The sequence below is a fragment of the Aulonocara stuartgranti genome (assembly GCF_965226115.1).
Source record: "Aulonocara stuartgranti genome assembly, chromosome: 23".
Classification (NCBI taxonomy): Eukaryota; Metazoa; Chordata; class Actinopteri; order Cichliformes; family Cichlidae; genus Aulonocara; species Aulonocara stuartgranti.
The window spans coordinates 589,063-613,068 of record NC_138958.1 but is presented as its reverse complement, the minus strand read 5'-3'; the positions used below and the strand labels follow the sequence as shown (position 1 = coordinate 613,068).

Below are 24,006 nucleotides of genomic sequence, written 5' to 3'. Positions count from 1 at the left end.
GATACAGATGTATCCAGTGTGAGCTTCACTTTATTTTAAAGGAACAGAAGAAACTAGAAAAAGACAGATTGTTGTCTCCACCTGGCCTGTGACTCACATTCGTCCTCTGTGGGTCAGAGATCGTTTACTGCTGTTCAAACAAACCATAAAGTGATTCATTAACCACAAATCAAAGACCAGCACAAAGTGAATGGGCCTCAGCAGAGAGTGGCAAATATCCATTTATTCATTTTGTGGCAGAAACAGTCATTGTGGACATTGAAACCAGCTTCTATTAACATTAGATGGCAGAGCTGACACAGTGGCTCAGTTTGTCCTTTTCAGGTGTTTGTTGAAAGCGAGCAGAGGACGGCTTTAACAGCTTTGAGCAGAGCGAGCCACATTTAGCTGGTCATAGAACAAAACACACACATTTAAAGGAGCACAACGGAAGTGCAGCTGACCTGAAAAGGAGGTCGCCCATTAAGTCACATTATTTGGTCTTGCAGTAAGCAATGGCACCAAGCTCATGAACTGAGTTTGACATTATTCAGGGTCCGTTTTACCACGGCTCGTTTGACAAAATGAAAAAGCTCTTCAGACATCTACAGCGCAGCTCCATATTATAAAAGCAGGGTTAAATGTTGCCCAGCTGGTCGATCAGCCAGCTTTATAAAATAGATGTTTTTGTCCATACTGACGTCCAAACCCGGGGGCGCTCCGGTCACACCCAGTCTTTGGGGTTTCGTAACGCATCCAGCATCTCAGCCTCCCGGGTGCCTTTGGCAGGCTCGTGCATGTACTCCCACCTGAGGATGACGAGTGATTCTGTTACCACGCGACGCGGGCAGCCTGCTGTTGACACAAGCGAGGTGCAAACAGTGCTTTGAAGAGGCAGCAGCTTACCTTGCGGTGAGTGGGAGGGACATGAGGATGCTCTCGATTCTTGAGCCGGGCGTGGCCAGGCCAAACTTCACTCCCCTGTCGTACACCAGGTTAAACTCCACATACCTGCAGAGCAACACATCCTCACTGTAGGCTCAAAACTTCCTGTTCATTGTTTAAGGTGATCAGGTGCTGTATGAAAACACATAAGAACAAACCAAGGCAGCCCATGCTCTGGGTTTACTTTCACAGGAATAATATTGTAATGCGTATTTATTCATTTTGTTTTCTTTGTTACTGTGACAGGTTTGTGGTAGAGATGGCACGATACCACTTTTTAATGTCCGATACCGATATCATAAATTTGGATATCTGCCGATACCGACATGAATCCGATAGTGTTTTAATCAGTACGACTGTTTTATTAATATCTTGCTGCATTTTATACAAGTTCATACTCAAGTTTAAAAAAACAAACACTAAAGCTGTTCTGTTGAACCTGTGTGTAAAAACTATTTCATAGTTCAGCAACACTGATCAATCTAATAAACGTAAACCTGCTCCATCCTCCCTATTCTGGTATTTTAAAGAGTACTTAGCAGAAATATTAAGCAACCTGACTAATAGGGTTGAAAACACCCCACAAAAAATAAATAACTAGGGAACCACCCCCACCCTCCACTTCGTGATGCTTAATCGACGTAATCAACTTTCATTTCATGTGTGTAAAAGAAAATTCACAGAAATCAATTATTTTTCAAGAAATATTAAACAGATTCAACATCTTCCTTCAACAGATTTGCAGACTGCACAGATGGTACCTTCCCAAAGGAAAAAGTACTATAGCTTACTAGAGTATATTAGACTTAACAGTTACTACACTCAACAAAAATATAAACGCAACACCTTTGTTTTTGCTCCCATTCCCCATGGGATGGACGTAGAGACCTAAAATTCATTCCAGATACACAATATAACCATCCCTCCCAAACAGTGGTCACAAATCAGTCCAAATGTGTGGTAGTGGGCACATCTGCTATATTGAGATAATCCATCCCACCTCACAGGTGTGCCACATCAGGATGCTGATCTGACTTCATGAGTAGTGCACAGGTGTACCTCAGACTGCCCACAACAAAAGGCCACCCTGGAATGTGCAGTTTTTTGTTCTATTGGGGGTCTGGGGACCCAGAACCGGTCAGTATCTGGTGTGACCACCATTTGCCTCATGCAGTGCAACACATCGTCGCATGGAGTCTATCAGATTGTCAATTGTGGCCTGTGGAATGTTGGTCCACTCCACTTCAATGGCTGTGCGAGGTTGTTGGATATTCGTGGGAACTGGTACACGCTGTCGTATACGCCGGTCAAGCACATCCCGAACATGCTCAATGGGTGACATGTCCGGTGAGTATGCTGGCCATGCAAGAACTGGGACATTCTCAGCTGCCATCTGCCCTGAACAATGTGAACCATGATTCATCCGTGAAGCGCACACCTCTCCAACGTGCCAGACGCCATCGGATGTGAGCATTTGCCCACACAAGTCTGTTAGGGCGACGAGCTGGAGTCAGGTCAAGACCCCGATGAGGACGACGGGCATGCAGTTGAGCGTCCCTGAGACGGTTTCTGACAGTTTGTGCAGAAATTGTTTGGTTGTGCAAACCAATTGTTCCAGCAGCTGTCTGGGTGGCTGGTCTCAGACGATCTTGGAGGTGAACCTGCTGGATGTGGAGGTCCTGGGCTGGTGTGGTTACACGAGGTCTGCGGTTGTGAGGCCGGTTGGATGTGCTGCCATATTCTCTGAAACGCCTGTGGAGACGGCTTATGGTTGAGAAATGAACATTCAATGCACGGGCGACAGATCTGGTTGACATTCCTGCTGTCAGCATGCTAATTGCATGCGTCCTCATTGCTTGTGGCATCTGTGGCATTTTGCTGTGAGACAAAACTGCACCTTCCAGGGTGGCCTTTTGTTGTGGGCAGTCTGAGGTACACCTGTGCACTACTCATGATGTCAGATCAGCATCCTGATGTGGCACACCTGTGAGGTGGGATGGATTATCTCAATATAGCAGATGTGCCCACTACCACACATTTGGACTGATTTGTGACCACTGTTTGGGAGGGATGGTTATATTGTGTATCTGGAATGAATTTTAGGTCTCTACGTCCATCCCATGGGGAATGGGAGCAGTAACAAAGGTGTTGCGTTTATATTTTTGTTGAGTGTATATACAGTAATGGACTTCTATACATCAGATTAAAACTTTGGGTGTAAGATTCAGATAATTTTTTTATTAAAAGCTCGACATTTTAAATGAGAATAAGAAAGAAAAGTATGTCTTTGTGCCCCCTTTTCCCTGTTCATGCCCTATCGGCCCCCCTGGCTAAACTTTGCTAGATCCACCCCTTTGCTTTACTTCTCTGGGATAACTTCCTCGGAGATGAAATGCCGGGTTGGTAGCGAGGCAGCAAATGCTGAACCAGACTGCCGACAGGCCTCGCACGCCACAGCCGCTCTGTCACGTGACGCATACTGCCCCGACGTGCGAAAGTTATGAGCTGAATTACGTCATGTCACAAGTTTTGTGAGGTGCTTTCTGTATGTGCCAACACATACCACACTGAGCTAATCTGAACAGTCTAATCACTCTACTGGTTTCCAGCTTGCTATGTACTTCCCTCTCAAACTCGCCCTTTAAGTCAGTCTCTGTGTTGTTAGCGACTCCCTGCCAGGATCCACTCCAGCTTCAGACCACACTGCAGTCATTAAGTAGCTCAATCACACAAGTGAAGGAAGACTAAACCTGAGACTGGCAGTCACTGCAAGTGTGTGGCCTGAAAAACAGGACGGACTGACTTGGATCAGCTGGTCTGTGAACCCTTTATAATTTTGTGTTTATTTGAGCTCAAATATTCTTAAAGGAAAATCTGAATAAAAATAATATCAAACTTTGATGTTTTACTTGTTGTAGAAAATGAGCAAAGGTGCAAAAATAAGTGAAGCTTTGTTTCGGTGTCTAGTGTGGATCCCTCCTGCAGCAGTAACTGTAACTAAAGCTTTGTGTCGATCCGACCTGTAGCTTCTTCCTCTGCAAAGCACAGCATCACCTCTGGGACGTCTGCGTTTCCTTGCATGACGTGCTCACTGCAGGTTCTTCTGCAACATTTCTGCGTGTCAGGACGCTCACTCTGACTTCAAAACGGTCCCTTTAGTCTTCTTCGACTCCTCTATGATACAAAGACTTGTGTGTTTAAGGTCACTGTGTTGATGTGTGAATTTTATTATTTGTGCAAAATCCAAGACGAGCACGAACAGCTCTTTGTTGAAGACCTCAGAAGTCTTGTTTGTAGACTTCCACAAAGATCTGAAAATCAAACTGATCAGATGGGTTCTCTCTTATTTACCGTTTGGTGCTACTCACCGGCCTCGTCGAACCTGCTGCCAGTCCTTCTCCTCATCAGAAAAAGAGTCATTGAGATGTTTGTACACGATGGGCAGATAGCAGGGCACCACCGTGCGGGCGCAGCTCTTGACGAAGCTGAACACTTCCTCCTGATTCGGGGAGTCCAGATCGTCAAAGAAGATTCCTCCTATACCGCGGGTCTCTCCTCTGTGGCGGACGTAGAAGTACCTGTCACACCTGGGCAACATGCAGTAACATATACTGAGACAGAAGCAGGGCCAAATAAATATCCAAATATATGACATACGACAAATGAAGTCTGAAAGACAGATTTGCCTGTATGTTGATATCAGTATTTATAATGACCGAGTAATGAAAATTTAGAAAGTAAAATAAAACGTTTAAAAAAAAGAGAAAATGTCCTCTCAACCACCTTATGAGCAGTGATGTTCCAGTTTGTCCACCAGAGGGAGCTCTGCAACTTCTCTGTTGCTTGGACCACCACAAACACACCAACTCAGCAGATTCAACAAAACAGCAGTAATATCTTAGTGAGGATTAAAAATAAATATGAATTGTGTTTATGTTCCATTTTTCCTGAGAGAAAAAGAAAAATATCGGCCAATATATCAGACTTTTAAATCATCAAACGTCAGTATAGGTATCAAAGCTCCAAATGGGCTCTAAATGAATTAACAGCAAGTCGACTGAAAGCATGTCTGTAGAGACAGTAAACTGTGCTACATTTAGTGGATGAGAGGGGTGCCAATCGTCTCTGTAACAGGAAAGGCATATTTATGAAAACATCACATTATTCCTTAAATGTAAAACTTTACCTCATACAGCAAACATCAGATAAACCACACCCATCATTTCCCACTGAAGTCAATCCCTGACTAACGTCTTGCTTCAACGGTTTTTCTGCAACTGCAGATTTTAGGCAAAGACTTCCTCTTATCATAACTCCACAGTGGGGATACACCCAGTGCAAATCCACACACAGCGTACGTGCTGAATGACGCATGTGCAAGTGCAGGGGACGAGCGTGGGGCTAACCAAACCGTACCATTTCTTAAAGTCGGGGTAGTGCTGTGGGTGGTGCTTGTCACAGGCCTCCTTCAGGGTTTTGTGGAAATGAAAGGCATCCTCCTTATCTATATACACCGGGGTCAGGTCTGTGCCTCCACCGAACCACCACTGCTTAGTGCCTAGAACAAGGAAGAAGGAAACAAGGGTTATCATTCACTCCACACTCAGCTGTGTCACTGACACTGAGAGCCAACTGCTGATGTGATGAAGGCCTAATGCTTACCATCTTCCTCCTCAATCTCAAAGTATCTGTAGTTGAAGTGCACAGTGGGAATATGGGGGTTTTTGGGGTGAATAACGGAGCTTACTCCCATGGCAACAAATGGCAGTTTACCTGGGAAAAATAAAGATACCAATATTAAAGTTTAAACCGCTGTGTTCAAGAACACAAATCGCAGTAGTCAAAACTCACCATCTTTCCCTTTGAGGACCTTTCCTCTGCTCCGCATCTGCTTCGCCGCCTCCTCTGTCAGGTTCCCAAACACCACCGACACATTAACACCCGCCTTCTCAAACACCTTTCCGTCCTGCATCACACAGCTGATGCCTCCACCACCTGACACAGACACAGTCTGTTTACTTTTGGTTCTTCTTTAAGCAAATATAATCATGTTACACTCTGTTACGCTGTACGTGGATATTTTATGTCAGGCAGAAGCGCCTCACCTTCCTTCCTCTTCCACCGGTCAACCCTGAACGTCCCACCGTCCACTTTCTCCAGGGCTTTGCAGAAGTCGGCCTGAGTCTCCATGATCAGCATCTCCATCTTCGTACGCATCTCGTCCTTGTTCCCCTGCAGCACACTAATGTCAGTCACCGGCGGAGACATGAAGCCCCGGCACCTCTGAGGAATGTCCGCTTCTTCCCCCGTCTCCTTTGCGGCTCGGGGGACCCTCGTTGCCATCTCTGCGCGCTGGAAGTGGTCAGTGTTAGCTAGAAACCCCGCTACGGCCGCCGCCGCTGTTACTGCTGCGGCTCCGCTGAGCGCCAGGGCTCCCCTCCTGGTATTCCCGGACCTGCCTGCGGTCCCATGGGACATGAACCTCACGCCGGTACCCCTCGAAAACCATCTCGTTCCCGGAAGCAAAGGCACTGACCGACTGTGAGTGGAGGCTAGCCGCGAAACGGACTCTCCGGCACTAGCGAGCCCCTTTAACGGAGAAGTTAAACATCGTCTCGCGGCGCTGTGAGCCGTTTTGTTCACCGAGTAAAAGACGATGGTGGCCATCTGTGGACAAGACACGATTCTCTGTCCGTGTGTCCGGCCTGTCACTGTGTTCTCACCACCAACTTAAAACTGTGTCAGAAGTTTCACCTACGTGATATCAGGCATGTCTTAGATGAAGGGGCGTGGTTTGTCAAAGGAGATAAACGCAACATGGGAAATGTCGTTCTCCATTATCGCGGTGCGGGGCTCAGAATGATGCATGCCTACACAAAACTCCAAGACCCAGAGTTCAGTGCGCCACACAAACGTTGCATTCAAAGACTTCAAAGACTTCTCTGTTTGGGGAGGCATTTAAGGACCTCTGTTTCTCATACGATTGTTCATAACATTGATTGATTTTTTAGACTTCTGCGGGAAATCTTCGTCTTAACTTCGACGACGTAACCGGAAACCCCATTTAACCCTAACGCTGCAACCTCCTACAGCTTTCAGGTCATTGCGGGCTACACGTTACATATCCTGGGAGGTGCACATCCGGTTACATGGAAGTTTATCGGGGAGCGTTAAAAGGAGTTTGTGCTTACTTCATAAGTTATGACTTAGAATTGCAGCAGAAGTGTAAATCAGGCATTACTCTTTATCAGTGAGTCGAAATATAAAACAAGCTGATTCCCTAGCTTGGGGTGTCAAACATAGGGCCCAAGGGCCAGAATAGGCCCACCACAAACTCCAGTATGGCCCACTGGATGTCTTTGGAAAATGTGATGGGAGGCAGTTTGGACTTCTAACTGTACTTTCATAAGTTTAACAGCTTTTTCTACTGACAAACACCACCATGGCCATTCAAACTACACCAAAGTAATTAAGAAAAAGATGGGGAAAAAACATTTTTTGGACCATCTACTATAGAAATATTTATATATATTTATAATTATTTCTTTATTTTAAAAGTGGATGCTTCTGAAAATTAGCAAAAACTTTGTGTTTAATAATTACAGCACCACCTGGCCAATGAGCTACCAGAACTTTCTGTAATTGAGTAATTTCTTACAATTTAAGCCCAGAGAGCCATGCTGATAGCATCATTTGTTTATCGTGTGCAAAAAAGACATATTGTTCAAATAGCACTTCTTTTTCTTATATTAGGATAAATGCAGGAATAAATGTGTTGTTAAACATTTTCACACTGACAGAAGTTTCACTGCTCCTACAAACATAAGATCAAACTGATTTAAAACTATTACAAATCTCTGCTCTGGATCCCCGCTTTTCTTATCAAGAAAAAGAAAAAAGTATAACAAGTAATGATTAAATTTTTTTCATCCATCTAAACTGGTTTGATCGTCCTGGCATTGTGCGTACAGACTCCCTATCATATCTTCTTCTTCAGTATTTTTTAATTATAACGTGTCTGGTTTTACACAACATTTCTGGATGTAAAATCCCCAGGCTCTATGGCTTCCCTTCTTATACATTTTTATCATTATCTGTAACAACGAAAGAGTTTCGGATTAGTGTAAAGTTTGTGTTCAGGGTTTTGACACACTGAGCTGCACTGTTGGAGGTGGTCAGTTCTGTGGAGCTTCAGTGTTTCTCCGCACTTAAAGAAGAGGCAGTTGGGAGTAAACGGGAAAAGAAAGGGTCTGACAGTGACACAGGAAAGGTAGAAAGGTAATAAAGAGGGTGGGGGCAATAAAGAAAAAACAGGGGTTATGAGGAGGTGGACAGATAAGAGGTAAAGAGATGGGATGGATGAAGGCTGGGGTAGATGGAAAAATGTTAGGGGAAGGGTGGAGACAAGGCAGAGGCATGGGGAAGATAAAGGAAGGTAATAAATAAAATAAAATACATATTCAAAGTGGGAATACGGTGATGACGACGATTATGATTAAAATATAGTCATTCAGGGTGTAACAGTAACAGAGAGATAAACATATCTGTATTTATAAATGACATACTGGGTAATGATGTATAAATGATGAATTAAACACTTACTAATACCTTACTAATGCTTAATACTGTGACATTATTATTAAGTATATATATCCAGTTGCTAGCTTGATAAAATCGAGCTCTCTTGCTGCAAAGAGGCAGAAACTTGTACCTGTGGTGTAATTGCATTGTACAGTAGATGTTAATGCAGCCGGTCAGTGTAGTTAGGCTGATGGCAGCTAGAGGGCAAGACCGGTGTGTTTCTGTATAGAATGTTATGTTATGTGGGGCAGAGCAAGAACAAGAAAATAAAGTGTGGTTATGAATCGTACAGTGGACCCGCGTATAATTGAATAACACGACATGGTGTCAGAAGTCCTGTACTGATCCATATAACCTCGACTGAACGAACCTGTGTCTGGCGGAGCTCGCGGGATAACGAGGGGAGAATATGGCGGATGAGACTGCACAGAGAGCACCGGCGGGGCCGAGCGCGACATTCAGCATCCAGCCACCGGAATCCTTCGACTTTTCAAAACCGCAGGAGTGGTCCAAATGGATACGGAGGTTCGAGAGATTCCGTCTCGCCAGTAATTTGAACGTCAGCTCGGAGGAAAACCAAGTCAACACGTTGATTTACTGCATGGGAGATGAGGCGGACGATGTGCTTCGCGGTCTGAGTTTAACAGCGGAGCAAAGGACAACGTACGAGGGGGTACGTGATGGTTTCCAGGCTTTTTTCATTGTGAAGAAAAATGTGATCTATGAGCGCGCCAAATTCAATATGCGCCGACAGGGAGACAATGAGACAGTGGATGCTTTTGTGACAGCACTGTATGCACTAGCAGAACATTGCAACTATGGAGTGCTACATGATGAGCTGATACGTGATAGGCTCGTTGTCGGTCTCACGGACAAACGGCTGTCAGAACGCATGCAGCTTGACCCAGATTTGACTTTGCAGAGGGCTATCAACATGGCGAGGCAAAGTGAAGAGGTAAAGCGACAACAATCCTCCTTGCGAGGTGACTCTAGAGGTGAGGCTAGCGATGCTAAGTCAGTAGATAGAGTGCATAAAATCAGTCGTAAGCCTGTTAGAACCAAACTGCTCCAGACTGATAGTCGTCAAGCTAAAACACGTGGATTCCGAGAAGATGGCAGAAAAGGGCCAACCTGTCAGAAATGTGGTGGCGCTCCATCCCATTCAAAGCAGGATTGTCCAGCGAATGAAGTGAAATGCCATGCATGTGGAAAGAAAGGACATTACAGGCGTGTATGCAGGGCACCAAAAACAGTGCATGAGGTTGAAGAGGATGAACATGGTTTGTTCCTGGGCAGTGTTAAGTGTGAGGGTGAGCCGTGGACTGTCGACTTAAGCATAAACAACAAAAACGTGTCATTTAAAATTGATACAGGAGCCGATGTGACAGTCCTACCCCTTAAGGTGTTTAAGGAGCTCTACAGACACAACCACCCCCCCAGTCTCCACAAATCAACCAAGGCTCTGCTGGGTCCCGGGAGGAGTCGTTTGGATGTCGTTGGTGTCAGTGAGCTTGCACTGAGGAAGGGAGACAAAGAAATACTTGAGGATGTCTTTGTCATCAGACACCTGCACACTGCTTTGCTGGGGAGACCTGCTATTAGCAAGCTGGAGCTTGTGGCTCGTCTGGAGAGCATAACTATAGAGACGCTTAAAAAGTGCTACCCAAAGCTGTGCAGTGGTCTCGGTGAAGTACGTCAGCCGTACGACATCAAACTGAAACCTGGAGCTCAACCTTTTTCCTTGAAGACGCCACGGAGAATCCCGTTGCCTCTGATGGACAAAGTTAAGCAGGAGCTGGCCCGTATGGAAGAACTAGGGGTGATCAGCAGGATTGAGGAGCCAACTGATTGGTGCTCAGGCATGGTGGTGGTACCGAAGAAGACAGAAGATGTACGCATATGTGTCGACCTTACACACCTCAATGAGTCTGTGTGTCGAGAGAAGTACATACTGCCATCGGTGGAGGAAACATTGGGCAGATTGGCTGGTGCCAGCATATTCAGCAAGCTGGACGCTAACATGGGGTTTTGGCAGATACCTCTGACGGAAAACTCAGCCAAATACACCACTTTCATCACACCGTTTGGGCGTTATTACTTCAAGAGACTGCCCTTCGGGATTGCTTCAGCACCGGAGCATTTCCAGAACAGGATGGTCACAGAGGTCACAGATGGTATGGAAGGGGTGGTTTGCCACATGGACGACGTGCTGGTCTGGGGCAGAACGCAGGAAGAGCATGACTCTCGCCTACACGCTGTGCTGGGCAGGATCCAAAAAGCTGGCATCACCCTGAACATTAACAAGTGCGACATCGCGAAACAGCAGGTGACGTTTTTAGGGCATGTTCTCTCAGCCAGCGGTATCAGCCCTGACCCAAGCAAGACCCAGGCTGTGAGGGAGATGAAGGAGCCACAAAGTGTGAGTGAGTTAAGGAGCTTTCTGGGAATGGTTAACCAGCTTGGAAAGTTTATCCCACAGCTCGCAGAGAGGGACAAATCTCTAAGAGACTTACTGTCTAAGAAAAACTGCTGGAGATGGGACATTGACCAGGCTAGAGCATTTCAGAACCTGAAAGATGCGCTCACATCACCGCCAGTGTTGGCCATGTATGACCCAAGCCGTGACTGCAAGGTGTCAGCGGACGCATCATCGTATGGCTTAGGGGGTGTGCTGCTTCAAAGATGGGACGAGGAGTGGAGACCCGTTGCCTACGCGTCACGCTCCCTCACTGCAACGGAACAGAGATACGCTCAGGTTGAAAAGGAGGCTTTAGGTCTGACCTGGGCTTGTGAGCGGTTCCGCAACTTTCTTATTGGCAAACACTTTCAAATGGAGACAGACCATAAGCCGCTGCTAAGTCTGCTGGGGGCACAAACTCTGGATGCGCTCCCTCCCAGAATTCAACGCTTTAGGATGCGCCTCATGCGATATTCCTACTCGATTTCGCATGTACCAGGCAAACACCTGTGGACAGCTGACACGCTCTCACGATCTCCAGTGAAAGCAAAAGAAACACTTCAAGACAAGGAGTTGTTGGAGAGCACAAATATTTACGTGGACATGTTGATGGACAATCTGCCAGCTAGCAACAATTTCTTGGAGCAGCTGAGAGAAGAGCTGGAGAGGGACAGCGTATGTGCTCGCGTGATGCAGCTGTGTGAGGAAGGATGGCCCACACATTTCAACAGCGAACCAGCGCTAAGACTGTACTGGGCAGAACGGGCGTTCCTCACCGTACATGATGGTCTGCTAATCAAAGGGGACAGGTTGGTTATACCTGCAACTATGAGAATTGATGTGCTCACCAGACTGCACGAAGGTCACCAGGGAGTGGTTAAGTGCAGACAGCGAGCACGACAGTCGGTTTGGTGGCCAGGGCTAAGCCAGCAGATAAATGAGCTTGTCCTTAACTGTCGGACATGTTGCCAAGTGAGAGAAAACCACACAGAACCGCTGATGCCATCACAGTATCCAGGGCGGCCGTGGCAAAAGCTAGGAGCCGATCTGTTTATGCTGAGAGGGAAAACCTACCTTCTTGTCGTGGATTATGCCTCAAGATTTGTTGAGATTGCCCCTCTCACACCTTCAAGGTCAGAGGACGCGATCCATCATCTCAAAGGGATTTTTGCACGACATGGGATCCCCGAGCAGCTGGTAACAGATAATGGGCCACAGTTTTCAGGGGCAGCTTTTGAGACATTTGCAAAAGTGTATGGCTTCTGTCACATTACAAGCAGCCCGAAATATCCCCAAAGCAATGGCGAAGCCGAACGAGCAGTTAAGACTGTCAAGAATCTATTGCGGAAAGCTGTTGATCCACACTTGGCTCTGCTCGCTTACAGAGCCACCCCACTGCAGAATGGCTATAGTCCAGCCCAACTCTTGATGGGGAGACGGCTTCGCACCACAGTGCCAATACTGCCATCTCTGCTAGACCCCGCACTTCCTGATAGTGTGGTTGTCACCCGGAGGGAAAAGGAGAGGAGGACTAAAGAGGCGCAGTCATATAACCTTCGTCATCGCGCACGCAGCCTCGACAGGCTCACTCCAGGCCAAGAAGTGTGGATAACAGACCAGAGAGCCAGCGGCACCGTTATTGGCAGCCACTCCACACCACGATCATATCTCGTGGAGGGACCTCGTGGGACAATTAGGCGGAATCGTCGGCATCTTGTTCCCATGAAACACTCTCCAGACCAAACTGAGAGCAATAATGGGGAGCCAGAATCTGCAGAAGCCGGGGAGCAGTGCTCCACGGACATGCCAGAGACAGTTTCTCCAGAGCTTCCATCTACACCCAGAACCAGATCCGGAAGAGTGGTTGTGAGACCAACCAGATTGGACTTATAACGGATAAGATGGAAAGGACTGTTTTATACAAGAATACCCCTCTTTCGTAGTATTGTTTGCACAATATGGGTAAAAGTGTAAAAGCTAAAAGGTTGTCATTTTCAAATATGCATGTTCAGAAGTTGGGAAATGCAGGGGGTGTGACAAGTTAGCATGTAAGAATTTGTGTTACTTAACGGGTTAATTAGAGTTAAGATTTTCATTATATAGTATTCCTTACAGGTAAGCGCAGGACCAGACCTTCCAGCCACAGAGGCAGAATAACCCTCTAAGGTCTGGTGAGTCAATGGTAGTCTACCCATTGATTCTAGAAAGGGGAGATGTGGTGTAATTGCATTGTACAGTAGATGTTAATGCAGCCGGTCAGTGTAGTTAGGCTGATGGCAGCTAGAGGGCAAGACCGGTGTGTTTCTGTATAGAATGTTATGTTATGTGGGGCAGAGCAAGAACAAGAAAATAAAGTGTGGTTATGAATCGTACAGTGGACCCGCGTATAATTGAATAACACGACAGTACCCACGTAGTGTGCACTGTTGCTGATTCTAATCATCCACGAGTGTTTTTTTTATTGACTCATACATAAAGAAATACGAAATTTACTTTTGAAAAGTAAACACATCATATAATGTGTTCGTTTTTATAAAGTCCTGAATCATTCACCAGCATCTGCAGCATTGCTGCCACAACACTTCCTGCTGAAGGCTCCTTTCAGTTGTTTCATTTTTGAGAAACATCTTTGCAAAGGTTCACCCTTTAATCACAAGGCTTGTTATAAACAAATGAGAGCATGCAAAAGTATAACTTCCAAGTTTTTTAAACTACTTTGGGGTGAAAGTCTAGAGTTACTTACTTTAACCTGTGCTAACCATTTACACTGATGTGTTGTACACATACTTCTTATCAGAGAGGTGGTTGGAGATAAATGACTTCCTTGTAAATTTTCTCTTTTCTCTGCCCTCTTGACACTTTTTAATCTTTCATCTGTTGCCTGATTTTGTTTTACTTGCCTGCCTTTTTTATTCTTTAATAAAACCCAAACGTAAATAAAAAAAATGTCACGACGTATAAAATGCAAATAAAAACGTAATGCAAAGACTCGCGAATCTCACAAACCCAAGTTTTATTCAGAACATAACACAGAAAACATATCAGTGTTTAAACTCTTCGTATTCTGGTTTTGTTTACATTTTACACGTCGTCCTGACATTTTTGGAATTGGTTTGTTTTTTTATTCTCACCGTAGATAAAGAGGCAATCTTCTAAGTGCAGCCTATCCGGGCTCAAATGTGCGCTTTAGTTTTGTTTAGTCATAAAAATGTGCAATAATGGAAAGACTCGCACAAAAGGACCCAGTTTATCTATAGTGCTTTAAATTTAATCGACCTCAGCCTGGAGGAACAGATAACTCATTTAATAACTTTACTTTATTAAATATTTACGGTCTTTTAACACCCCCTGGCTTTTCCCTCATGTTTACGATAAACGGTCAGAGGGCCCGGTGGCGCCAGTGTCCGGCAGCCTCGCCTCTGTCAGTGCGCCCCAGGGTGGCTGTGGCTACAATGTAGCTTGCCATCACCAGTGTGTGAATGTGTGTGTGAATGGGTGGATGACTGGATATGTAAAGCGCTTTGGGGTCCTTAGGGACTAGTAAGGCGCTATATAAATACAGGCCATTTACCATTTACCATTTACGCTGTGTTCATGGAGATTTTCTTTTTTGTGAATGCGTTTAGCAGGTGGCGTGCGCATGCGCATGTGTAAAGCGTGTTGCTGGTCTCTATGACGACGTGTCTATTAAACCTTTTAGGGGCCGTGGAGAGGCTTGAAGCAGATTATGTGCACAGGTGTTGCTCCACAGGCCGGCGGGGACTACGCAGGCCAGTTAGACGGTCGATTTGTTGTTTTACTGAAACAGGAAGAGCTGCTGCTGGTGAGTTTAACATCACTGTTGTCACATTTTACACTGCTGCTTTAAAACCGATCGATGTAATCCGACTGGGTCCAGTCTGCTCTCAGCCTGCCCTCTATACGCTATAAAGCGATTGAAACAAATAAAGTAAAAGCTAAAGACGACTCGACTCTGTTTCTGTGTTTTAAGCTGCCTGGTGGAAGCGGCTGTGACCCAAACACACATGCACTGAATCAAAAGCGCGTATAAATCTATAGATGTTAGCAAGTGAGGGATATTATATAGGTATTAAAGCCAAAAAGAATTGTAGATTTTGACAGCTATTCAACTTTGATCTAATACATGAGATGGGCACAAAGCCCTGCTACAGATTTATACCTAACATATAAATGAACCCACTTAAAAGTGGCTGTGATGGAGTTTTTGCCATAACATGGCAAATACAGGTGCTCACAAATGCTGCAACACAGAAATATATTTCTTTTGGATTGTCTGTTGTTAGTTTTCTTAAAGCACAGGCCTGCTGTGAATAACGCCGGTCTGCCTCTATGTGCTGATCTTTGCATTATTCTTTATACTTAATGTTAACGAGCTGTTAGTGGTGCCCAGGTCGTTGGACATCAGCCATCATTGGCTGGATGTCATGTTCCTACACTTGGGTAAATAAGGTTATCTGTGCTGATATGTACCTCCTTTGTTTTCGGACCTTTACTGTTATATTTCGGCATAAAATAAACAGCACATATTATAGAGGGACACTGGATTTATTCAGGTTTCTGTGTGATCACCACAAATAATGTATTTAATGAGGAAGACTATGATTATGCACTTTTTGTCTCATGTATTAAGCACCAGTCAAGAAATCATCCAACCTGTTGGTGGCAGCCTCTCTGTGATTAAACACTACAAGAGAAACCCGAGAACACAACCAGCAGATAAAAACAATATAACAACACAAACAGCAGGTCAGATACTAAGATTTAAATCAAGGGAAATTTAAGCCTCAAGTTTGAGAACAATGCACGTTTTACTCTACAGGAAAGATGCTCACCGTGTAATCCCAGATGTATCCTGCAGGGTGTTTTCTGCACTGTGATCTGTACTTATTAGACTTCAGTGAATAATATAAAACAGCTACTTTTCTCTTGAAGCCAAGTCACCCTCTCACAGAAAACAGTGAGCAGAAAATAATCATCAGTGATTTTAAACCTGAGGTGTGGTTGGGCTGCACAGGTGATCTCCACGGTCTACAGCGATGATCGCATCGTCACTGTGCTGTCTCAGGCTTGACTTCACTTTCTTTGGGTGCTACAGTGTGAGTGTGTGCAGGGAGAAAAACTTTTATAAGCATTACGTCACATCCTTCCGTCCCCTCTTTCAGTTCGGTGGTAGATGATGAGCGAAACAGTTTGCACAAAGACTCAGGAGGAGTACGAGGACGACTTTGAGAAAGATCTGGACTGGCTGATCAGTGAGGAAGGCCGGAGCGGGGACCAGGTAGGTCTGACATTACATCTCCTGCATCTCGTCTTTCTAATCTTTCTTTCCTTTTTAGCATGCAGTATATATCTGAATGCTGCTCTACTTGCTGCAGGCTGAATGAGGTGTGTATACCTGAGCCTGCTCTGTGAAAGTGTGACAGCGAGCAGTGTTGAGTTACCAGACCTGGCACACCGAGTTTGGATGTGAAACCTATGCTGCTGAAATGCAGCGGCATACTTTCACTGTTCCACTGCTGGATGTAATATTGATGAGCAAAATAAAACATACCTGTTATCTGTTGCTCAGTATTGATGTTGCACCTTCATTTATATGCAGACTTAATTAATGCATGCAAAGTACGTCTGTCTTATCCCCCACAGGGCTCTGACTATGAGGACATAGAGGCAGACATTGACAAAGAACTGGAGGAGGGTGAGAAACGACAGGGAATGAAAGGAAAGGAGAATAACTACAAGGAAACAAAGCGAGACAACAAAACAGAGCAACTGGAAGAAGATGAAGAGAGGTGGCCATCTCCCATGGAACCATTGGAGTATGACTCAGACAGGGACAGTCCCAGTAAGTCATCACCTACAGCCCCACCTCCTCCAGGGATGGATGACCAAACAGACGAGGAGAAGAAGTACATCCTCGAGAAGATCCAGCAGGCTAACCGGGAGCTGCAGGATCAGGAAGTGCCAGATATGACACGACGGAGGCGGTTGCATTTTAAAGAGACATTGGTGGACCTGGTGGTGCCTCCGCTGCAGTTTGAGAGAGATGGCAGCAGCGATGAAGTAAAGGGGAAAAATGGGAGCAAGGAAAGAGCTGAGGATGCACCGGCAGATACTGAAGTGTCGGGAAAGCTGTCCGAGCTAAAGATTTCACCTCGCAATGAAAGCAGGAGTTCTGAAGGAGGTTCTGGCAGGGCTGGGGAGAGCAGCGAGGGAGGCCAGGGGATGAAGGAGGGCAGAGTCCTTGTGGAGAAGGACGGGAAGTTTGACCTGGTCAGCCTGAAAGAGGTGGAGAGTCAAGCCCTTTTCCCTCCTTTAGCGAACAACTTCAGTGACAGTTCACGCTCCTCGCCTCGTGTTCAGGAGCAAAATGTAAACTCTGTTAAGATCCACAGTTCCTCCTCTTCTCCTCGCCTTCGGGCTGCCTCCTTCTTGTTTCCACAGGCAATAGATCACCTTCGGGCCCCCAGACCTCCAGCACAACCAAAGAGCAGGCCTAGCTCAGCCAGCCAGAGTCAGAGAGGCAGTCAGAGGAAAAGCAGCAAGAGGCGGGTGCAGTCTGCCACGGAGACACCCAGCCAGGCCACGTACACCCTGACCCCACAGCAGAAAGAGCAGCTGCAGAAGATCCAGGAGAGGAAGCAGAGGCTGGCCAGAGAGGTAGGAAATGCAGCGAATTAGGTCATTTCAAAAAAAGGTCTGGCTATGGTTGCTACATTTCTTCACAGTTATTATGTTTCTCAGGCAGAACAGAGGAGGCGTGAGGAAGAAGAGCTGAAGAGGCAGGAGAACGAGCTGGCCTTCAAAGCCTGGCTGATGAGGAAGAAAGAGCAGCTTCAGGAGGAGAGAAGGATCCACAGAGCCCAGGAAATCGAGAGAATGAATTGTCAAGTATGGCCACACGGGGGCACAGTAAGCTCATAACACAGTCGCTACACGAGGACCACTTTTCCCCCCAACACTTTCCGTGTCTTAAACTTTGATGCAATACAAAGAAAGTGTCCGGTAAAAGTGACCCGACTGACGATGGTAATACGCTGCTTCTGCGTCCCCCGTTAGAGAGACTCCAACCCGGACCCGGAGGAGGCCTTCAGGTCATGGCTTCAGAGGAAGCAGGAGCAGCAGCACAAGGAGAGGCAGCTGGTGGAGTTCAAGAGGCTGGAGGAGGACAGTGGGTACCTGTTACACAGCCGTGAGGAGTGCGACGAGGCTTTCAAACTGTACGTCTGCTTTTAAACTTCGTAACCTGCAGAAAGTTTCATATGATGACTTCCTGGCACACGTAAGAGTAGAGACAATCACGTCTGTCACCGCTTGTTTCTGCTCTAAGGTGAAGTTAAAGATTTACAGGTTGAATTTTGGTTCGTTGATTTATATCCTGTCAGGAGTAAAGTTACATTTAGACAATATTAATAATAAAAAGCAGGCTAATGATGCAGCCCTCATCTGGCTACAAAGGGCAAATATTCTGAAAGCGTGCTGGAAGTATCAGCTGACTGACAGATACCTTTTTCCTCCCTCAGGTGGCTGAAGCGAAAGCGGACGGAGAAGCGAGCGGAGCAGCAGGCGGCCCGAGAGCACTCCCGCAGGCTGGTGTTAGAGGAGCGGCGTGCGCGGCGCATGAGGGACTTGATGTGCACCGCCAGTGAAAGCAAACCGTTCAGAGTCACTGAACAGCTGGCCTACCGCTTCTGAGCCGAACCAACCCGGCACGCCGACCAAAGCCACATGTTACCTCTAATCAGGGTCCCCACAAACTCAAACTAAGGACTCGGGCTCGTTACAGAAAGCAGGTATAAACTCCCAAGTTTGTTAAACACGAGATGAGCGAAATCCAGGTTATTTGTTCCAGAAAGAGGGTTAACTGAAACTCTGACTCCGCCCGACACACTGTTTCATTTCCTCATTGATAGGGTTAATATCAAAGTGTGTAGCAGAATGCATTAACATGCACATGAAACCCCAGGTTTAGTTTAGTGGTGCATTTAACACGAGTGCTTTCAGAATCAACCAGCCTTGGATCATGGATGTGATCAGCACACACTGTAGATTTATTAACAACTCAAAATCTGTTGGCTACATGTTTGTAACATGCTGACTCTGTGGTCAGTAAGGCAGCTGTCTGCTAAATATCTCAGTGACACTTTTCTGTCCACCTCTTTTCTTTTTTACGATAAATATGACTCAGTCCACTGGATGGGTAGGTGGATGGATGGATGGATGGGTGGGTGGAGGGATGGATGGGTGGGTGGATGGCTGGGAAGATGGATGGATGGATGGATGGGTAGATGGGTGGGTGGCTGGATGGATGAGTGGGTGGATGGATGGGTGGGTGGGGGGATGGGTGGATGAATGGATTGGTGGGTGGGTGGATGGCTGTTTGGATGGATGGATGGGTAGATGGGTGGGTGGCTGGATGGATGGATTCCCTGCTATGGTGAATCATGATCAGTTCTGATCAGCGGGAAGCACAAGCTCAGAGTTTACTGACCCTGGTTTCTGTAGCAGGGCCCTGGTGGAGTTTCTTGTTCGTCATTTTTGAGCTCGAGTACATTTGTAAAAGTACCACAGTGACCTCTCCTCTGTAAATAACTGAATAACAGGAAATACAGGTGTGGCATGGTTTGAGTAAATGCTTGCACAAGTTGTGAGTATGGGCGGAGCTCCTGACAAAGTGCTGCGATGTAATCCTGAATAAAAATGACCTTTTTCCTATCGTCTGTCTTTTCTCTGAGAGTTTGGTTACATAAATACGTTTTCTGATAAATAGTATTGTTAGTTGCTATACGTAATTACACACAAAACAATAGGGACACAAAACACGTGAAATATTTTTACTTTATAGGCATGTACACATACATGTGTTCTTCAGCATTTCAGAATTAAACAGTAAAACATTTTGAACCCACGTAGAAAAGCCAAGTTACTCTTATTTATTTTTCTTCTCCACCTGATCTCCAGTGCACGACTCGACCGTTCTGGACCAACCACACAAAGTAATAAAAGACCGTTATTCAACACGTATTCCTTGAAACAGGAATAATTGGCATCTTTTATGAAAAAAAGTTTCTTATATTAAATGTAGCCAGCAGCTGTCATTACAAGACAAACACAATGAAAAACCAAACACACTCTGTCCTCGTGTCAGGCAGTGTTGTGCAGTGATTTATTACAACTAATGAACTAAACTGACTAAAGATGTTTCCCGTTTCACTTAAATATTCAACAAGACACAAATTATTCAGATGAGTCTCATTTTAGACTGAGAAAACAACAGTGCACCGCATATTTAAAAATATATTACAGTCATAGAAATACAAACTAATAAAAAGGGATAATGTGCTTAATATCATACTTGCCTGTACCATTTGTGAAGACACAAGTTAATATATGAACATACAGTGAAAATGTTGGTGTTTAAGTCTGTTGACAAAAGCAGTGAAACTTCACAGTTGAGTGAGATTACAGATACAAGCTGACGACATCATGTCGCTCCAAACACACGGAGGCTGTGATTGGATCGAACGCCCAAGAACCAAAATGTAAACTCAAGGTTGAACGAGAAGCAGGAGGAAAAATCAAAATAACACAAAACGACATTGACCTTGCACTTCCAAAACAGTAGAAAAATAGAAATGTTCTGATCCAGAGGTCATTCAATAAATAACATATACAAGTGTTTGACTAAAGAAGGTGGCGCCATTCTGACGTTTCTACAACTCATCTTTGGGGTTGATGTTGAGACCTTGACCGAACACATGCTGCGTGTCCAGGGCCTGGACCACCTCGTCCGCCTGCAGTCGCTCCTGTAGCAGGAAACAGTTTGTCCAACACATTTATTAAACAGCACAAATTCGGTGAGATTTTTTTGTGTTTGTACATTTTTGGTTAAAACATTCTTCCTTTCCAAACGGTCCCAGTGATTTCTACCCGTATAACCAGTATCACACAGGATTACTTTTCATAATAAGTTGTTCTACTGTTGAGACTTTAATACAGCAGCATGTAATTAAGTACACAGTGATCACTGGCACATGACTCCTGCCTCTTAAGAGGTCCTGACATATCGACAGAACACCTGAACCTTTTCTTGATAGAACGACAACAAAGTGCACGAAACAAAGTGTCCAGCACTGAATCCTCTGACAGCGTCCTCCATTAGAAACTAAGGTAGTTTTTATTCTACCAACTGAGTAACAATGTGACACTGTTACAGTGTAACCAGTTACTTCTCTCAGTTTATTCTGCAAAGACGGTAACTAGACACTCCACCAGCAGATGTAGACAAAGAAGCTACGTTTTACCAGTTCTCTGTAGAGTGGGTTCAGGGTGAACCAGAGAGCCACAGCACACCTCTGTCCACTCGTAACGGCCTTCACGCCGTGTGGATTTTCCCCTCCTGATGAGAAACCTACCATTCTGCCACACTTTGGTTTCACTGATGCCTGAAGGGGACGACAGAAGGACAGATGTGAGGCTACGATGATCTTGTGATGTGAGCACAAAGCTGAAGATAAACAGTGACACTTAAAAATCATCAACTTCACACATTATTAGGATTTTAAAGTAAATATTATGTTCATGAGTTTTTGGGTTTCCAACGGTCCAGATCCTGCACACCATGCTGGGATATTCCAGCTTTCCAGCCATCAACTCTGTGAAACACCTTGTTGGTGCAAAAATACTCATGCTTGTCAGACTATGTTAGCATTTTAGACTCAGCTGAAAAAAAAAAGGGCAACAATGTGTCCTTTGGCTGGTTTCAATTTAAAATGAGTTCCTTGCCAGGTTGTCTTTGAATGATTAATGTGTTAAATGGCTTAAACAAAAAAACATTCCTCTGAAAACTAGTGATAAAGCAGCCTGAAGAACTACTGCTCAAGAACATTTAACACGAACTTACAAGTAAACGTGTTTGGAAGCAAAACAAATAAAAGCTATGAAATCATCTTTGCTGGGCAAACTTCTCACCGTGACGGTTTTGGCATCCATTTCTGTAAATATGAACTCCCCTCCTTCAAAGTCGGCATTTAGATATAACAGTGCACTGAAACAAAGAAGGACATTGAAACAGGAACGTCTCACAGTATAAAACAAACCTCACAAACACTTTAGTCTGGATAAACCTCGTACCTGTAGTCTCTGTTTGTGTAAGCTGGAGGTTCCTTCCAGCACTCATTGGCATCAGGGTCCAACAAGCAGTTGTCAGCATGGATGGGATGGCTCAGGTCATTCCTGTGATCTTGCTGACCTAAGGGAAAAATGACAACACTGCTTTTCATGTGACGGTAAACGCAACAACCATCCATCTTCCTGGATATCCGGTCATAAAGTCTGACGTCACTAGCCGTGTCTGGGCCTAAACTCCGCTGCAGGTCCATATATCAAACGATCACTGTGGCATTACTGAGAGTTGAAAAACTGTCTAAAGTCTTTCATCTTTAATAAAATGATCAGCGTTCTGCTCTACCAGGTGTAACAATTGAGTTTAACATCCAGGCATCCATGAAAACGGAATTTATGACATTTAACGGAGTTAGAAGTTAGCAGGGAGTTAGCTCGCTAGCTTCTATCTAAATACAATATAGCATGTCCTGACTGTGGGGTTTTGGAAACAAATTAAAACGTACAGCTCTGCTATCACTTCCAGCATAAATGAAGACAGAAAACTAAACAGCAGTGACGTTTGTAGGGTTACTGAAGTTTGGCTAGCTGGTATATAATGATGTGCTACGTGACCGCTAGCGACACAGCTATGTTAGCATAATATAAACAAGCTAACTTTTTTTCCACTCGATAAAAGTTACTGTACAAAAGGCCCCGTAGTTATGGGTTTTATTCTGTTCAGTTGTTAGTTCACCTGCAGTTTTTAGAGTGGCCAGTAGAGGTCACCCCACCGCTTTGTATGAGAGACTATGTCCAGGGAGAGACGTGGGCAAAGCACCTGAGCTTTTCTGCTCCAGATTACCGGCAGAGAATTGGTTATTCCGTGAGAAGTGTGCGTTAATGAGCAACGTAAGTTGGTGATGTGTGAGGATGTGATAATAAGATGTGTTTGGGACTGTAACCAAGGTTAGGGGGGAAATGACTATGTTTCTGTCTGTGCCGCTAGCGGGTGCTAAGCTAAGCTAAGCTAAGCTAACTTTCCTGCCGTGTGGTTGGGTATAGCTGTGTACCTGGTTAGCTCTCTCAGGGGTTCTATGTGTGAGTCGTGGGTAATATATGGCCTATGGTATTAAAGGGGATGTTAGTTTATTTCCCGCCTGTGTTTATGTTGATGTACTCTGGAGATATTGTTGTGAACACTTTAGTAATGTAGTATTTTCTTTCTGTTCCGTTCACACACACACACACACACATCCATGCCCACGCACCTAAACCTGTATGCAATACCTGCTCCTCTGACAACCTCTGTTACCTTCAACTGTGTGAAGTCAATACAAGAGTCTGCACTATCCTCGGTGTCTTCATTGTCTCCCTTCTGAACATTCATCCGGGCCTTGAGCAGTGTTCTGGCCGACACTCCGGGGAGTGGTAGCTGCAAACCTGAACTAGCACCTTACAGTCCTTCCAGTACAAGCTATCTACCCAACATTAATGGTCCTTCGAGCCGGATGTAAGCTGCTTCTACCCTAACAAGATGGATGATATTCAGAACTTCTCAGCTCTTGGTGCGCGCCCACGGCGTAATGTACGGCGTTCCCTCCGCTATGAAGCTTATGAGACTGACTTTCCCGGGCTTGGTGCAGGTTACCAGGAGGAAAGTGAGACAGGAGGCGACACCCGTTCTTCCCACCATCCTCCGTCTGACCCCTCTGATGACCGCTCACACGGTCATGTCACACCACTGAGAGCAGAATTAGAAGATATACAACGTGAAAGGTTCCTGTTCCAGCAGTCGCATGACCAGATGAAAGCTGGGCTGGCTAATGTCCAGGCCCTTCATGCTAGTTTGCTGCAGTTGTTGGACCGTGTAGAGAGTCTGCAGCTCAGTCCACCGCCCAGAGCCCCTGCTGTTCATCTCC

The 24,006-nt window shown here is 45.4% G+C and overlaps 3 protein-coding genes across 6 annotated transcripts in view; 1 reads left to right on the top strand and 2 right to left on the bottom strand.

Annotated features, from left to right (window-relative positions):
- Positions 1–187: 187 nt before the first annotated feature.
- On the bottom strand, positions 188–6,762 carry cpox (coproporphyrinogen oxidase). The gene is made up of 7 exons (XM_082523490.1): positions 6,030–6,762; positions 5,776–5,919; positions 5,587–5,697; positions 5,341–5,482; positions 4,293–4,511; positions 886–990; positions 188–788 (listed from the first exon to the last, which is right to left on the bottom strand). The coding sequence occupies exons 1-7, from the start codon at positions 6,589–6,591 to the stop codon at positions 704–706; spliced, it is 1,368 nt and encodes a 455-aa protein (XP_082379616.1). The 5' UTR covers positions 6,592–6,762; the 3' UTR covers positions 188–703.
- A 7,867-nt stretch (positions 6,763–14,629) lies between these two features.
- Positions 14,630–19,261, top strand: ccdc181 (coiled-coil domain containing 181). 3 transcript variants are annotated; one of them, XM_082522929.1, is made up of 6 exons: positions 14,630–14,786; positions 16,147–16,262; positions 16,628–17,641; positions 17,726–17,872; positions 18,041–18,201; positions 18,505–19,261. In XM_082522929.1, the coding sequence occupies exons 2-6, from the start codon at positions 16,158–16,160 to the stop codon at positions 18,674–18,676; spliced, it is 1,599 nt and encodes a 532-aa protein (XP_082379055.1). In that variant the 5' UTR covers positions 14,630–14,786; positions 16,147–16,157; the 3' UTR covers positions 18,677–19,261. The 3 variants fall into 3 exon arrangements, with proteins under 3 accessions (XP_082379055.1, XP_082379054.1, XP_082379056.1); XM_082522928.1 differs by having other exon boundaries at positions 14,631–14,786; positions 17,726–17,893; XM_082522930.1 differs by lacking the exons at positions 14,630–14,786; positions 16,147–16,262 and adding an exon at positions 16,269–16,369 and having other exon boundaries at positions 17,726–17,893.
- Positions 19,262–19,801: 540 nt separating this feature from the next.
- Positions 19,802–24,006, bottom strand: part of p3h2 (prolyl 3-hydroxylase 2) — a 51,279-nt gene continuing 47,074 nt past the window's right edge. For both annotated transcript variants that reach the window (XM_082522911.1, XM_082522910.1), the window contains 4 exons: positions 22,115–22,232; positions 21,953–22,028; positions 21,286–21,426; positions 19,802–20,787 (listed from right to left, as the gene is read on the bottom strand). In XM_082522911.1, the coding sequence (XP_082379037.1) occupies positions 20,695–20,787; positions 21,286–21,426; positions 21,953–22,028; positions 22,115–22,232 (428 nt within the window). In that variant the 3' untranslated portion in view covers positions 19,802–20,694. The remainder of the gene's footprint in view (positions 20,788–21,285; positions 21,427–21,952; positions 22,029–22,114; positions 22,233–24,006) is intronic.

What these genes read in the sequence shown, in the direction of transcription:
- cpox (XM_082523490.1), bottom strand. Translation starts at nt 6,591, where the DNA reads ATGGCCACCATCGTCTTTTACTCGGTGAACAAAACGGCTCACAGCGCC. An exon ending in CCGGTGGAAGAGGAAGGAAG is followed by an intron (nt 5,920 to 6,029) that starts GTGAGGCGCTTC and finishes TGTCTGTGTCAG; the next exon opens with GTGGTGGAGGCATCAGCTGT. An exon ending in TCCCTCCCACTCACCGCAAG is followed by an intron (nt 789 to 885) that starts GTAAGCTGCTGC and finishes CGTCATCCTCAG; the next exon opens with GTGGGAGTACATGCACGAGC.
- ccdc181 (XM_082522928.1), top strand. Translation starts at nt 16,158, where the DNA reads ATGATGAGCGAAACAGTTTGCACAAAGACTCAGGAGGAGTACGAGGAC. An exon ending in AGCAGAGGCTGGCCAGAGAG is followed by an intron (nt 17,642 to 17,725) that starts GTAGGAAATGCA and finishes TATGTTTCTCAG; the next exon opens with GCAGAACAGAGGAGGCGTGA. An exon ending in TATGGCCACACGGGGGCACA is followed by an intron (nt 17,894 to 18,040) that starts GTAAGCTCATAA and finishes GTCCCCCGTTAG; the next exon opens with AGAGACTCCAACCCGGACCC.